The sequence below is a fragment of the Leptodactylus fuscus genome, chromosome 8 (genome assembly GCF_031893055.1).
Source record: "Leptodactylus fuscus isolate aLepFus1 chromosome 8, aLepFus1.hap2, whole genome shotgun sequence".
Taxonomy (NCBI): domain Eukaryota; kingdom Metazoa; phylum Chordata; class Amphibia; order Anura; family Leptodactylidae; genus Leptodactylus; species Leptodactylus fuscus.
Genome location: NC_134272.1, coordinates 70,161,031 through 70,177,174, shown reverse-complemented (window position 1 = coordinate 70,177,174; position 16,144 = coordinate 70,161,031). Strand labels below are relative to the sequence as shown.

Here is a 16,144-nt window from a genome sequence, read left to right as displayed (position 1 = left end):
TGTATGTGTGTGTATGTGTTTGTATGTGTGTGTATGTGTGTGTGTGTTTGTATGTGTGTGTATGTGTGTGTGTGTGCGTGTATGTGTGTGTATGTGTGTGTGTGTGCGTGTATGTGTGTGTATGTGTGTGTGTGTGTGTGTTTGTATGTGTGTGTGTGTGTGTATGTGTGTGTATGTGTGTGTGTGTGTGTGTGTGTGTGTGTGTGTGAGAGAGAGATGTAGTACGAAATTCCAAAATTCACTTTTCTGGCCCTTAACGTGAGCCCTTCCAAATTAAGTTAGAGGCCCTTAAGCTGAGCTACCAGCAGAGATTGAGGCCCTTTAGATGACTTCAGCTTTTTACCAGCAGAGTTTTAGGTCATTTAACTTAGTTGAGCCTTGCACTAGCAGAGATTTTTGCCCCTTTAAAATTCTTAGCCCCTAAAACGGTGGTTGCAGAACCATCACTCTCATTGTATGGGATTGATGCAGTGGATTGGACTGAGGACCCAAACATTGATATTGATATTGATCTTGATTTTGATTGGGAAATTGATAACATTTTGGCATCAAGTCCTGGGGGTAACTTTTATTTAGAGGACTGCAAAGGTGGAGAATTGGCTGCAACTAATACTACCGGTAATGGTCCTCTAATATGGGACTCTACATTACCTCTACAGGGTTCTGATCAGGTGTTAATAGTCCAAACAACATGCTCTAGTACTTTACATGTAGATCAGAAACCACTTTCCCTTCAGACACCAGATTTAACCAAGCTTCATCATCATCCTGCTGAGATGGAGCCACTAAAGGAAACCTTGCCTTCCAAGGCATGTCCTGGAGCTGCGACTGAGCCAAATCTAAACACAGAGTCCTTTGGAACGGAACAGAATTCACCAGCAGTGTTTTTGGCCCTTAGGGTGAGTTGAGCATTGCACTAGCACGTGTCCCGTAACATCAAGCGGGCCCTAAGTTCTGCACTAGGTTGCACAAAGTTCCAATTGACCACCGACGTGTGGACAAGTGCATGCGGCCAGGGACGCTGCATCTCAATCGCAGCTCACTGGCTGAATGTAGTTGAGGCTGGGACCGGGTCGCAAACTGTGGCGGCCTGCCTTGTCTCCACGCCCAATATTCCTGGCAGGAGTGCTGAAACACCACCCCCCTCCTCCTCCTCCTCTGCCGTTAAATCAACCCCAGCTACAAGCTGGAAACACTGCAACACTGGCGTGGGGAGATGTTAGGCCGTGCTGAAGCTCATCAGCTTGGGGGACAGACAGCACACTGCCTCCGAGGTCAGGGATGCCATCCAGGATGAGATGGCAATGTTTTTTGCCCCGCTGCACCTGGGCCCAGGTGCAAGTTGGCGTATGTGATAATGGCCGGAACCTGGTAGCAGATTTGGAGCTTGCCAGACTCAAACACGGTCCACACATGGCCTATGTTTTCAAATTATTGGTGCAACGGTTTCTAACAACTTACCCCAATTTACACAAGATACTGGTTAAAGTGCAGCGCTTGTGCTCCCACTTTGGCAAGTCTACAGTACCTGGTGCTAGCCTCAATACACTCCAGCAACGCCTACATCTGCCTGAAGCACCGGCTGTTGTGCGAGGTCACCACACGCTGAAACCCTAGATACCGTAGGTTGAGCAGGGTGTGTGAGCAGCAGAGACCTTTGATGGAGTTCCATCTACAAAACCCAACGGTTCATCAAAGTCAGCTAACTCAGTTTCTGCACCATGAGTTTCCATGGGTGGCAGAATAATGTGAAATCCTATCCCATCCTTTCCACTGGACAAGAAACATTAGCATGCGCTCATCACAATTGCTGATATGACAGCTGCGTTAAGCAGGGTGCAGGGTACAATGCAGACCAGGCCCGAACACCAGGAACAGGTGTTACAATGGCTAGCGGATAATGCTTCCAGCTGATTTTCCAGCAGCCGGTCAGCCACTACCTGCAGTCCTGTTCATACCCAAGAGTCTGCCTCTCCTTCCTCCCAACATGCCCAATCTTCCCAACAGTCATCCCACCCTTGCCCCCTCCCAGGATCTCTTTTGAAGGGTTTGATGAGCGCCTTTTCCAGACGGAATGTGTCAGCTCCTTCCAAAGATGCTCAATAGGATTTAGGTCAGGGCTCATAGAAGGCCACTTCAGAATAGTCCTCTTAGCCATTCTTGGGTGTATTTAGCTGTGTGTTTTGAGTCATTATCCTGTTGCAAGACCCATGATCTGTCACTGAGACCAAGCTTTCTAACACTGCACATTTCTCTCTAGAATCCCTTGATAGTCTTGAGATTTCATTGTACCCTGCACAGATACAAGACACCCTGTGCCAGATGCCGCACAGCAGCCCCAGAACATAAAAGAGTCTCCTCCATGTTTCACAGTAGGGACAGTGTTCTTTTCAAGATATAATTAATTTTTCCGTCTGTGAACATAGAGTTGATGTGCCTTGCCAAAAACTTGGATTTTTGTCTCACCCGTCCATAGGACATTCTCCCAGAAGCTTTGTGGCTTGTCAACCTCTAGTTTGGTAATTACTTTTGTCATACTCAAGTTATTTCTATGACCATTGTGGTTTTTTCTTTCATTTAACAAGGGGGAACAACAATTTTGTCCACTTGTATACATGCTGTAGCGCCACCATATACTTTACCCCCCTGATGGGATTATCGAAAATAGAGCCCTGGTCCTATTTGGTCTCAAATCCCCAACCAAATAGTTTGTTATTCTACGTATTTCTGTCCACAAGGGTTTCGATTGACCATTCTACCCTTGTAAAAGGTAAAATCCTGGCTTGTCTAGGAAGCAGTGGACCATTGCTGTAGCACACTCCCAATATCTCGCAGATTATATGTATATGTCGGAGACGTTTTGCCTCAGTGCTAACCAGGGTAATGATAGAAAGACTTGACGCCTTGACTATCAGGTCACCCTAGTTGCCTGTTCCTTGTGATCTTGGAGAAGTTGACTAGTTTACTCCGACCTAAATTAGGTCATTAGCTTGTTCTTTGCTATCATCACAAATCTGCGCTACAACATTGCCAGCCATATGAAGATGAAGCGTAAATGTTATTCGGATGACGATGGCGGCTCCGCTTTGTATGCTGCTCATGTCTCTTAAGTTATTTAAACTCATAAACACTTTTACAATGTGACAGCCATAATATATTACACACAGACTGCCCAGCAGAGGATGTGCCTACTTCTAAAAAGCTATGAAAAGACCTCAATAATTCATTTTTCCGTATGTGATCAGTGGACTCTGTGAGCTGCACTTAAAAGCATCCACGAGATAAAAAACGCTGAAGGCAAGACTTGGGGAGGCTATTATGCTTCCGTCCCCTCCCCCAGATTTCACACACTTTCATGGCTCCATGTGAACTCTGCACAGTGGGAATGGTTCAAACTTCAATCCACAACTTGATCAATGGAAAACATAGTGCTAATAGGTGCCCAAGCCACAAAAATAGGGTGCCTTGATTCTATTTTTCAGGTCTTTTTTTATTACAAAAGTGCAGACTGTGAAAAGAAGATAACTGGGCACTATAGATAATAAACTACTATAGGCTTTGTAAGAGAGGTAAGCAATTTTGGTTTAATGGGGATGAAGAACTACAAGTTCCAGTAGAGTCAGCAAAAGAGATTTGTAGAGAACTGTAATTTATATCTGTTCTATGGTGTATATTAAGGGATTGTAAAGGTTACATTTACCTTAAATGGGAGGTAAAAAAAAGCAATGCAACATAATAAAGAGTTCTTGGAAAAGTACATGCAAGATCACAGAACATTTGTAAATTCTGCCCAAAAAGAACTATCAGGGTCAATGCACACAGAGTTTTTGGGCTCGGATTCTGACGCCGAATGGGCGCGGAAAAAAAGCTTCCCATTGAAGTCAAGTGAAGTGAAGCTGACCCATACTATGAATTACGTCTACGTAGGTTAAATGGGTTTTCCTATTTAGATAACCATATCTAAATTCATTAAATTTAAAATCTTTGCAAATCTAATTTAAAATGTTACAATTTTAAAGATTCTCTTTAATCTTAGTGGTGACATCTGTTGTTTTGATCATGGATGGAGACACTGGTCTGGGACTCGTCTGAAACCCAGCCATGATGTCCTGATGGTGGACAAGTTATCAGACAGAGACACTGTATACATGAGAAGATAACCCAGCCACCTTAAGGAAGTCATGGCTGGGTTTCTGACCAGAAGAAAACCATAAAAAGTTCCTACATTCATGGTCATAACCATTGTCGATTAATCAAGACAACAGACTGTCTTGTGGTTAGAGTAAATCTTTAAAACTTTGCAATTATTATTTATATTTGCCAAAATTTTAACTTTTAATTGTCTACCATTCCACTGTATATACGGTTATTTTCATGGGAAGCTCCCTTTAAGAAGGCTTCTGCATTTGAGAAACACTATTTTTTACAGGATATCTTGACAATAAACAAATAAAACTGCCCCCCCCCCCCTCCTCCCAAGTGATCAACTGTTATATGTGGGGAAACCTAATAATAACTGTTCAGTTTCCCTGCAGCATCACCACAGGTAAAATTAGGTATTGAACAATGTCCATTTAAGAAGTCCTCCAAAGTGATGTTCTTTCTAACCACTCCAGCAACAGATGATCCTGATCCTTTATTAACTCCCCGACATGACTTCCCGATCTGAGAATGGGATTTTCTAACCACAAAGTTGTTACCTTGCCAGTAAAGTCTCAAATCATCAGAACCTATCCCGGTAAATTTGAGCATGGTCTGTAAAGAAGGGGGTTTATAAAACCCCTGGCCCAAAATGGGTGGGACAAGGCTTAAGCATCACTATATTACCAAGTGTAAGCCTGTTAAGTGGCCACTTCCTTTTTAAACAACTTAGTCTCGTTTCATAGAGCATGTGATTCTGGGTCAAAATCTCTAAATTCCTGCCACTATGCGTCTCCCTTCTAGCTAATTTACTGTTCATTCTTTTGTTACTAAAACAAGTCTGTCTCTAGATACATTAATTCCATCTTGCTTATCTCAGTGAGTGTAGAGGGTTGTCCTTTTTTTCTGTCCACACAGTGCATGGAGAGGGGAGGGGTTGATTCTCCTCATAGCCTGCACAGATATGTCTGCAAACTGTTGTGTTGAACAGACTGAGAAATCTGCAAACTTTACAGAAAAGTAATCTATGTACTTGTACCTACTTCTGGCTGCTTGTGTGGTTATAGATGTCTTTACTCACTGAGCTTCATTGTTTTTTTTCTTTTCTTTTATTGTATTGTATCTTGCATATATTTGCCCTGTATTTGAAGTCTAGTGCTCCTGGACTTTAGGTCACTTAGGCTCTCCGCAGTTGGGCTTTTCTCAGTATCTGTATCCACAGAACAATGAATATATGTCGAAATTACTAGGGGCCTGACCCCTGACCCCCCCCCCCCCCCAGTGATCAGGAAGGAGGACTGAAAATCTCCCTAAAGTGTCAGTCTCACTGGTGTATACCCCCACCAATTGGACAATTTATCCCCTATCCCGTGAATAAAGAATAAGAGTCCATAACAGCACAACCCTTTTAAGAAAGGTCTAATGTAACAGACTGAAATGTTAATGATAAGTGAACATAAAAATGGTTGCTTCCTATTTTATCCGAATTTTTGAAATCTCAGCATTTCCGCTGCAGATTTTTTTTCTGCAATGTCTGGATGGGATTAGCTAAAATCCCATCTACTCTGAATGAATGGAGAATACATTTCAATAAAAACAGTGACACTAACCATTGAATCAAAGGTTTCACTACATAAATTAGAGTACCCACTCACATCTTCCTATCTGTGATCATTGGGGCCAAGAACTTTCTGCCAGTATTCATTGTCCACATGTCAAGATCACAATGTAAACGTAGTCCTGTGCTCAGTATGACACATCTATAAGAACCCTGGCCTATACAATCCATCCAGAGTGAACCCATAATTCTATTTTATCTATGTTTTCTATGTTTTCTACTATATAACTTTATATTATTTTTTTTATATATTTGTAGTATTTTTTTTTTTACTATGTCATAAAACTTCTATCCAAAGCATGTTCAGATTACTAAAAGGGAACAGATCGGAGCCCATCTTTTTTAGACCAAGTACATATAAATAATTCCGGTTGCTGATTTTATAGTTTAGCTGGGTGTGTGCGAACAGACGGCAGGTTAGATAGACTTGTAGGGGACACTGTGCACAATACACATCTCCTTATCATGCTATAACAGCGCTCTAGCTGAAACAAGACCAATAAATCCACCTCACGGCCTTTTTTTTATTTTTATTTTTTCTATACAAATCCAAAAATAGAGCAAAATAATAAATTTTTTTGTTTTACCTGGGGTCATGTTTAAAAGATTGCAAAAATAATAAAATAAAGTCCCATGTACCAATGTAACATTAAGATATCAGGGAGCCGTGGCTAGGACGGGGACATCAGTAATAGTCTGCCAGGAAGGTTGTTTTCTTGGTTCATCTCCATTTTTATTATTTCATACTCACCTTTAGCTGTCGCCGGATTCTGTCAATAAAGAACTGCCAGCAATTCTCTCTGGAGTCCGGGAGGCCGAGGGAACGGAGCTCCATCCTGGTGGAAGAGATGATAGTGTCCATCTCCTCTTCACTGAAAAGATCCGGAATGTCACCTGCATAGAATACATACAACATATATGTACCGTGCATTAACTATATGTCATCTATGTTATATCCCTGGTTACTAGAGCTAGATGGTTATTCCTCCTCAATGTATCAAATGTCCTAAATGCGGAATAACCATTCTTCACACCAAAAAAAACCCCAACCTTTTTCTTCACACCAAAAAACGCAGCAGAAACGCATCGCAGTTCTTCCCGCAGCGCTGTAAACAGAAAGTTCATGGAGTTTTCCTCCGCAGACTTTCTGTTACCATTATATCTACGGCAAAGCTGCCGGTGTTTCCATAGATATAATTGACATGCTGCGATTTCCAAAACCGCGCCAGTTTTGGAAATCGCAGCGTGTCTGCGCTGCAGTATTTACTGCAAAGTGGCCATGGGATTCACATGAATCCCATCCACTTTGCAATTACTGTAAAATGCCGCCATTTTGCCCCGGCCTTAAGCAGACTTTCCTTTCTTTGGGTCCCCAAACGATCCCGAAGAACGAAAACCTGAATGCAGGTGTGAACCTAGTGTAAATTGCCGCAGAATATGTTGTCGCTAGAGATGAGCGAACACTATTCAGAACAGCTGTTTTGAATAGCACACTTCCATAGAAATTAATGGAAGCGGCCGGCACGCAGAATTTTAACCCCCTGTGTGCCAGCTACGTCCATTCATTTCTATGGGAGCGTGCTATTCGAAACGGCTGTTCCGCATAGTGTTCGCTCATCTCTAGTTGTCGCTATATAAGTAAGCTAAATAAATAATAATAAGATAAACGTATATCATATTACTACAGTACGGTGAAGCCAAGTTTTTTAGCTTTAACCAGGTGTGGAGATTTTTTTCTATAAATACAACAAAAAAATCCCATAATTTTTGGACATAAAAATACTCAATATATGGGGCAACACGATGGCTCAGTGGGTAGCACTGCAACCTTGCAACGCTGGAGTCCTGGGTTCGAATCTCGGCAGGAACAACATCTGCAAGGAGTTTGTATGTTCTACCATTGTTTGCGTGTATTTCCTCCCATTTTACAAGGATAGGGGAAAAAAAGTACATTGTGATCCCTATATGGGGCTGACAATCTACACTGCCTACGTGCCTATACAGATGCCAGGCAGCATATACTGGGGTCTGAATGAATCAGACCACAAGGGGAATTAATTCAGCTAATATTATACAAGAAATTTTTTTTAAAAAAATCAATATTATTTTTATTATTTCTACCTACGAACAGAAAAGTTCTTCAAAAATTGGATACTTGAAAGTATCGGCTTCCTTTCTCCTAATAAATTTTTACTTGCTGTGTCCGTAATTGTATATTTTTTATTTTTTAGATAATGTATCAGGAAAACTGATCACAGACTTCTTGCGAAACAAGTGGAGATAAAAAACCTATTTAAAAAAAAAAACGAAATCCATAATAAACCGAATTATTGCTGATTGCAACTCATTATATTAAGCAGCTTGTTTGTCTTGTGTCACAGGGGTGACTTGACAGCGCCTATTACAAATCTGCACAAGTGACCTTTCACACGGGCTGATGAAGCCTATTCAAGCCCCAATGCCCTGCGCTCATTTAAAATGTGTTATTTCTGAACTGTTTTGATCATGAATGTATTTAATTTTTTTTTCTTCTTCCTGTTTTCTTCTTTTCTGGTCTCCATTATTTAAAGGTGCGGGACACATTATCGTAATTTGAATATATTTAATATCTTGTATAAAATTTAAAAAAATGACATGAAAATCGCCAAACCCCTAAAAATATATCTATATGTTATATTGCCACAATGTAGAAGCTTCTATATGGATATTCGTTTAGCATTCTCATTAGGAGGTGTATAACATAATTCAAAATATTCATTGGCATTTCTTTGGGTCCAAAATCTCCACCTCTAGGCTAAATCATGGTGATGACCATAGTGGCCAACAGTTTGTAAATTTGTGGACAGTCTATAAAAATAGAAGACTATTTTTCAATGTTGATTTAAAAAAAATTAATGCGTCAGGAGGATCTTAGGCTGGTTGTTGCAACTGTAATTAATTAACATGATTTAACCCGTTACAAAAATTGCTATTTCCAAAAATTCTGATTTTTGGATAGTTACCTAAAAAAGAAAAAAATCAGATTGACTAATGTTGTCTGACTACCATTCCAAAATGTGTTTTATCCTCATGTGTTCTACACAAATTTGTCTATGTTGTTCCGGGATATGTCTGTCCATGTAGTGTTGCTGAAGATGTAGTTTCTGCTTTATTTTTGGGTGCTGTGTGCAGAATCTCCAGTGTATTTTAATGTCCCCTAACTTACACTGCATATCTCTATCTTTGTGTGCTGTGTGCAGAATCTCCAGTGTATTTTGATGACATGAAATTTCACAATCCTCATCCTTATCTCATGCTTGTAAGGGCTGAGAAGAAGAAACATATCACAAGCTGGTGACAGGGTAGAGAGGCTGAAGCTACATCTTAAATAGTACAGAGGTTCTGCAGAGTGAGTTAGGGAACAGAAGTTCTATGTCACTGACCTATCATTTACTGCCTATAGATTATACTCAACAGAGCCAAACATAGATCAGCATGGGGTTGTATGGTTATATAAGGTAAGTGCAGCCACAGTACTGTCCTTGAAATGCCTTTAAGAGCTTTTTCACTTGGTATACCCTTACTCAATCTATAACATTCCGTATACATTTAGGTGGAGAACCTCTTTAAACAATAAGAATGCCTTAAATTAGATCTAGCCAAGATGTAGATTCTGTACTAAAGCTGTTCATTGTACCTGATGCCAGCATGTCATTGATGAGAACAAGGAATCTTTCATCGGGAATCTGAGCATCTGTGTGGAGGAAGACTGTCCCAATATTCTTTATCCCTACTTTGAAGTATAATGTGGCAATGTCACTCTGCAGAAAGAAATTAAATGTCAGGATTATTTATTTAACATGACCACAACATGCCAACAACTATTTGTCTGGTTGTCCACAATACATTAAAGTAATTCTGTCAGCAGGTTTGACTCCTCAATATAGAGGACTGGGAGGACATCACTTGCCAACTCTCCCAGAACATCTGAAAGACTCCCAAAAGAAAGAGTAACCTCACAAAGTCCCAGAAGAGCAGGCAAATCTCCCGGGCCGGTGGAATGAACAATACTCAATCTTTTTGCAACTAGAAGTCACTGTTGTAGCTCCCTAGGGGGTCACCATGTGATTCCATTCACTAACATTGGTAACGGAGTCACAGGGTGACTTCGTAATCTTGGATCACGTAATAAGAGTAGCAGCCAAAGTTGCCATGTAGTCCAAATTGAACAGTGCAATATTAGATTAGCCAGTCTTAAAATGCAGCAGATTTATCACAATGTCTGATGCTGGATGATAAAGTTCTTATAGATACAGCTCCTGTTAGTTTGCTTAGATTACGCCAGAAAAATGCACCAAATTGTAGCACACTTTTTGGTCCATGATGGCGCAACTCTCCGCTAAACCATACCCAGTTCCCTGTGACTCTTCGCCTCTTTTCAAACAAGATGTGAACGTTTCTACAAATTATGCCAGAATTCTAGCTAACGCTAGGTTCTCACTTGTGCCTGGTATCCAACCACTTGCAAACTGTTTAAGATAAAAACGGTGTGGTCCAAAATGGATTCCAAATGGTTACACAGCGAATACCCGAATCCATCTTTTAAGACTGATTAGTCAATGGGTGTCCAACACCGACAACTGACCGTTTGTATCCGTTTTTGACCAATCTGTTTTTTTCCTTTTCCTTCATTCTGAGCATGCGCAGAGGGAAACGTGGATTGCAAAATGGACACAAACAGATTACTACTAGAGATGAGCGAGTAGTACTTGATCGAGTAGGTATTCGATCGAATAATACGGTATTCGAAATACTCGTACTCGATCGAGTACCACTCGCTATTCGAATAGAAAAATTCGATGCAGAACCAGCATTGATTGGCCGAATGCTATACAGTCGGCCAATCAACGCTGGTTCTTCTCCTACCTTTAGAAGTCTTCTCCTTGCAGCGTCCCCGCAGCGTCTTCCGGCTCTGAATTCACTCTTCCAGGCATTGGGCCTGGGCAGAGCCGACTGCGCATGTCCGCTTGTAGTGCGGGCATGCGCAGTCGGCTCTGCCCAGGCCCTATGCCTGGCACAGTGAATGAAGAGCTGGAAGATGCCACGGGGATACTGCAAGGAGAAGACTTCTCAGAGGATCCAGCCCGACCCTCACTCGTGGACTTGGTAAGTATAATTTGATCGAACGTTGCCTACCCCTGAAACAAGCATTTTCCCCCCATAGACTATAATAGGCTTCGATATTCAATTCAAGTAGTCGAATATTGAGGGGCTACTCGAAACGAATATCGAACCTCAAACATTTTACTGTTCGCTCATCTCTAATTACTACCTCTTCGTAATCCGCCTTCCATGGACCTTAAGTCCGGCAAGTCTGATTTTTTTCTCTGCCCAAAAGAGTGGATATCACAGAAATGCTCCAAACGCGCACATGCAGATGTTTTGTTTTTTTAACAACCAATGGGTTTTACAACAAACCATTCCAAATCAGTTTTTGAGGGTTTCAATCCAGTTTTAAAAACTGCATTTGCGCGAATCTCCTCCAGCACCTTAATGAATCTCTCCTAATGCCTTCGGTTTTCCTACAAGCGCCAGCCAGTCATTGAACACTATCAATAAAGAGTTGAGGATTAATCTCCGTCTAGTAATAAAGTTACTGTTCCGGCGGGTAAGTTGGGTACCATGGCAACTAGCGTATCCCCTCAGTCAGCTAGAGCAGACCTTTGCGCAATTAAGGACGAGTTAAGAAATTGGTTTCTTTGTTTTGTATAATTGTGGCCGCGCTTCTTCTACATTGACCTGCAAGTTATGAAAAAACAATATTTGCAAATGGATAATTAAGCAAAGAATTTGTCAGAGCATTGTTTACTCGGGAGAAGTCTCGTTGCCACCATTTTAATTGTGCTGAAGTGCTGGAAATTGCATTGTTTATGTAGCACATAATGAGGAGAAAGCTCGTTCACCTGTCTGGTACTAGGGAAGCCGTGCAAAGTACTATTTATGGTCCAAAGGATGATGGAAATTACTCATCCGTGCCAATGTTTTAATATATGAGTTGCATGTCAAGTGAAATGTTAGTTATGCAAAATATAGGTGCAACCCTGCAAAAAAAAAGTGCTCAGCAGCAGGTTTATGTAGCGGATTTAGTGGCCCCTATGTCAGTTCACCAAGTACAAGCGGCCACAAGCAGGTAAAGATCAAAATGGGTCCTTATTATGGTGCTAGGTTTTTCCACCTAGGACAGAAGGGCTTGAGGTTTCCTACAGAAGTTTAGGATGACCCCTCGCTTGATAACAATGTAGATTTTCTATAGAGAGGAGTCTAAGGCCTGGTTCACATCTGCGTCACTAATCCGTTTGAGGAGTCCGCATGGGGGCCCCCTGAATGGGCAAGTGGTGTGCAGTGAAAGCACACAGACCCCATAGACTATAATGGGGTCCGTATGCTTTCCACAAGGTCTCCGCATGGAACATTTGGACAGAAAAGTACTTCAAGATCTATTTTCCTGTCTGACTCGTGCGGACACTGCACGGAAAGCACATGGACCCCATTATAGTCTATAGGGTCCATGTGCTTTCACTGCTCACAGCTTGCCAATGCGTTCGGTAGTCCATTCAGGGGGAGGAGGCTCCTCTTGCAGACTCCCCAAACGGATTATCGACACAGATGTGAACGAGGCCTCACACAAACTCTACCACCCAGCACAAAATGCAAGAGCTGGGTCCTCGCTCTTCCAGGGTACCAAAGACAGATGTAATGTCTCCCTTTATAGTATCGACAGCCCTCGCGCTCTTTGCCATCTTATTACTCCCATTCGGCAGCAACCCCTTCCGTGTGATGCCTAATATCTAGGACGTGCATGTTTTATGCAACGGTTTTATTTAATGGATATTGACAGTCAACATTTTTTAATTTAGCCATTGAAGACGTTTTTTGTTTTTTTTTTAAAGATTTTCATATAAAATGTCTCATTATCTGATTCAGCAATAATAAATGTATAAAAAGTAAGTTTTCTTGCTTTATAGAAAATACTTGTGATCATGGAAAGGTCTAGTAAAGTCTTACCCGCAGATCATTGATGCTATAGCCTTTACGGAGGGTTATTTGGAAAACTTCAAGAGAACTGAGGAACGCAGCCAAGCGGCACAGGCTTTGCTTGCCACTGCCTCCAACTCCAATCAGTAGGGCGTTTCCATATGGGAACTCCAAAATCCGACTGATACGGCAGCTACAATTAAGATCAAAGGGAACAATCATCAGTCTGTGAGCGTATTTCTTGGTGTATCCTAACCAAGCAGCTTTGCCGCAATGTGGGGCCTACGTCTAAAGGAAACCTGTCTGGTCTATTTGGGTCACTCTCAGGTCTTTATGAAGCCTTGCCTACAGTGATAGCAAACAAATCTTTACACTCATCTAGAAATGAGTCTCATTGGTTCATCATGGCGGCACTGTGCAGGCGCCCTAGATCCAGTGCATGCGTTCCAGAACTGAGGTTTAGTGTGCAGCTTTAGTAAAGAACTGTGCGAGTGCTAGTAGTACAGAGGCCAGGTAAATATAAAGAGCCATTTTTTATATTGCAGGAATGGACAGGGTTATAATATGGTTATTAGACACTAAGGCCTCGTTCACATCTGCGTCAGTAATCCGTTCGAGGAGTCCGCATGGGGATTCCCCTAAATGGACTACCGAACGCATTGGCAAGTGGTGTACAGTGAAAGCACACGGACCCCATAGACTATAATGGGGTCCGTGTGCTTTCTGCACGGTCTCTGCATGAGTCATGTGGACAGGAAAGTAGATCGTGAAGTATTTTTCTATCATGTTCCGTGCGGAGACCGTGCAGAAAGCACACAGACCCCACTATAGTCTATGGAGTCCGTTTGCTTGCACTGTACACCACTTGCCAATGCGTTCAGTAGTCATGGGGACTCCCCCAAATGGATTACCAATGCAGATGTGAACCAGGCCTTAGCCACCAGTCCATAAGGACTAGAGATGAGCGAACACTAAAATGTTCGAGGTTCAAAATTCGATTCGAACAGCCGCTCACTGTTCGAGTGTTCGAATGGGTTTCGAACCCCATTATAGTCTATGGGGAACATAAACTCGTTAAGGGGGAAACCCAAATTCGTGTCTGGAGGGTCACCAAGTCCACTATGACACCCCAGGAAATGATACCAACACCCTGGAATGGCACTGGGACAGCAGGGGAAGCATGTCTGGGGGCATAAAAGTCACTTTATTTCATGGAAATCCCTGTCAGTTTGCGATTTTCGCAAGCTAACTTTTCCCCATAGAAATGCATTGGCCAGTGCTGATTGGCCAGAGTACGGAACTCGACCAATCAGCGCTGGCTCTGCTGGAGGAGGCGGAGTCTAAGATCGCTCCACACCAGTCTCCATTCAGGTCCGACCTTAGACTCCGCCTCCTCCGGCAGAGCCAGCGCTGATTGGCCGAAGGCTGGCCAATGCATTCCTATGCGAATGCAGAGACTTAGCAGTGCTGAGTCAGTTTTGCTCAACTACACATCTGATGCACACTCGGCACTGCTACATCAGATGTAGCAATCTGATGTAGCAGAGCCGAGGGTGCACTAGAACCCCTGTGCAAACTCAGTTCACGCTAATAGAATGCATTGGCCAGCGCTGATTGGCCAATGCATTCTATTAGCCCGATGAAGCAGAGCTGAATGTGTGTGCTAAGCAATTCGGAATTCGGCCAATCAGCGCTGGCTCTGCTGGAGGAGGCGGAGTCTAAGGTCGGACCTGAATGGAGACTGGTGTGGAGCGATCTTAGACTCCGCCTCCTCCAGCAGAGCCAGCGCTGATTGGCCGAATTCCGTACTCTGGCCAATCAGCGCTGGCCAATGCATTCTATTAGCCCGATGAAGTAGAGCTGAATGTGTGTGCTTAGCACACACATTCAGCTCTACTTCATCGGGCTAATAGAATGCATTGACCAATCAGCGCTGGCCAATGCATTCTATTAGCTTGATGAAGCAGAGTGTGCACAAGGGTTCAAGCGCACCCTCGGCTCTGATGTAGCAGAGCCGAGGGTGCACAAGGGTTCAAGTGCACCCTCGGCTCTCCTACATCAGAGCCGAGGGTGCGCTTGAACCCTTGTGCAGCCTCAGCTCTGCTACATCAGAGCCGAGGGTGCGCTTGAACCCTTGTGCACACTCTGCTTCATCAAGCTAATAGAATGCATTGGCCAGCGCTGATTGGCCAGAGTACGGAATTCGGCCAATCAGCGCTGGCCAATGCATCCCTATGGGAAAAAGTTTATCTCACAAAAATCACAATTACACACCCGATAGAGCCCCAAAAAGTTATTTTTAATAACATTCCCCCCTAAATAAAGGTTATCCCTAGCTATCCCTGCCTGTACAGCTATCCCTGTCTCATAGTCACAAAGTTCACAATCTCATATAACCCGGATTTGAAATCCACTATTCGTCTAAAATGGAGGTCACCTGATTTCGGCAGCCAATGACTTTTTCCAATTTTTTTCAATGCCCCCAGTGTCGTAGTTCCTGTCCCACCTCCCCTGCGCTGTTATTGGTGCAAAAAAGGCGCCAGGGAAGGTGGGAGGGGAATCGAATTTTGGCGCACTTTACCACGCGGTGTTCGATTCGATTCGAACATGGCGAACACCCTGATATCCGATCGAACATGTGTTCGATAGAACACTGTTCGCTCATCTCTAATAAGGACCTATTGGTGGTTTAGTGTCCTAAATAGACCTTACAGGTTTGCTTTTCACAGCTGCAGATGACAACATGTTTTGTGGAGATCCTGCACATTAGGTATAAAGGTTTGGATTCAAACATCAAATTTGCATGGGACTCCAGGATATTTGGTTCCACATGCCATAGAAAAGAAATACCATCTCATCTCAGAAGTATAGGCTGTGGATTCCTAGGTAAGTACAGAAGACACCCAACAGCTATTATGATGAACTTCAATCCATGGGTTGTACAAGAAAGAATCTTCTATAGATTCTCCTGTTTACGGGCCATAGCCTCGGGCTTCACAATGACTTTCTGTGATGAGATTTCATGTATAGAAAGCCTGCATGTAGCCCATACTAGAGACGTCCTCTGGACCTGCTGGAACTGACAGTCCTGGGGATTAAACAATTCATTTATAGCCTCGATTTTTCTTTGATTTCTCGGCGGACCCTTTACCTGGACGGGGTCACTTAACCACCATTAAGACGTATAAGTCCATTTTTTCTGGTAAATAAATATTGAGCTAGAACTGTAAAGCAAATGATCATAATTCAAGAAAAAAATCAATGATAGGAGTTATACGGAAAAATAGCCGCGCGCATTCAGAGCATTTGTAATCGATTATCTGTGCTTCAGCTGTATAACTCTACGGTGCATGTAGATATCGGGAGTACATG

General features: G+C 42.7%; 1 protein-coding gene across 1 annotated transcript in view; it reads right to left on the bottom strand.

Annotated features, from left to right (window-relative positions):
* LOC142216350 (dynein axonemal heavy chain 11-like) overlaps nt 1-16,144 on the bottom strand; it is a 249,638-nt gene that overhangs the window by 145,399 nt on the left and 88,095 nt on the right. The window contains exons 41-43 of the mRNA XM_075284114.1: nt 12,803-12,965; nt 9,435-9,558; nt 6,510-6,652 (exon numbers count right to left, since the gene is read on the bottom strand). Coding sequence (XP_075140215.1) covers nt 6,510-6,652; nt 9,435-9,558; nt 12,803-12,965 — 430 coding nt within the window. The remainder of the gene's footprint in view (nt 1-6,509; nt 6,653-9,434; nt 9,559-12,802; nt 12,966-16,144) is intronic.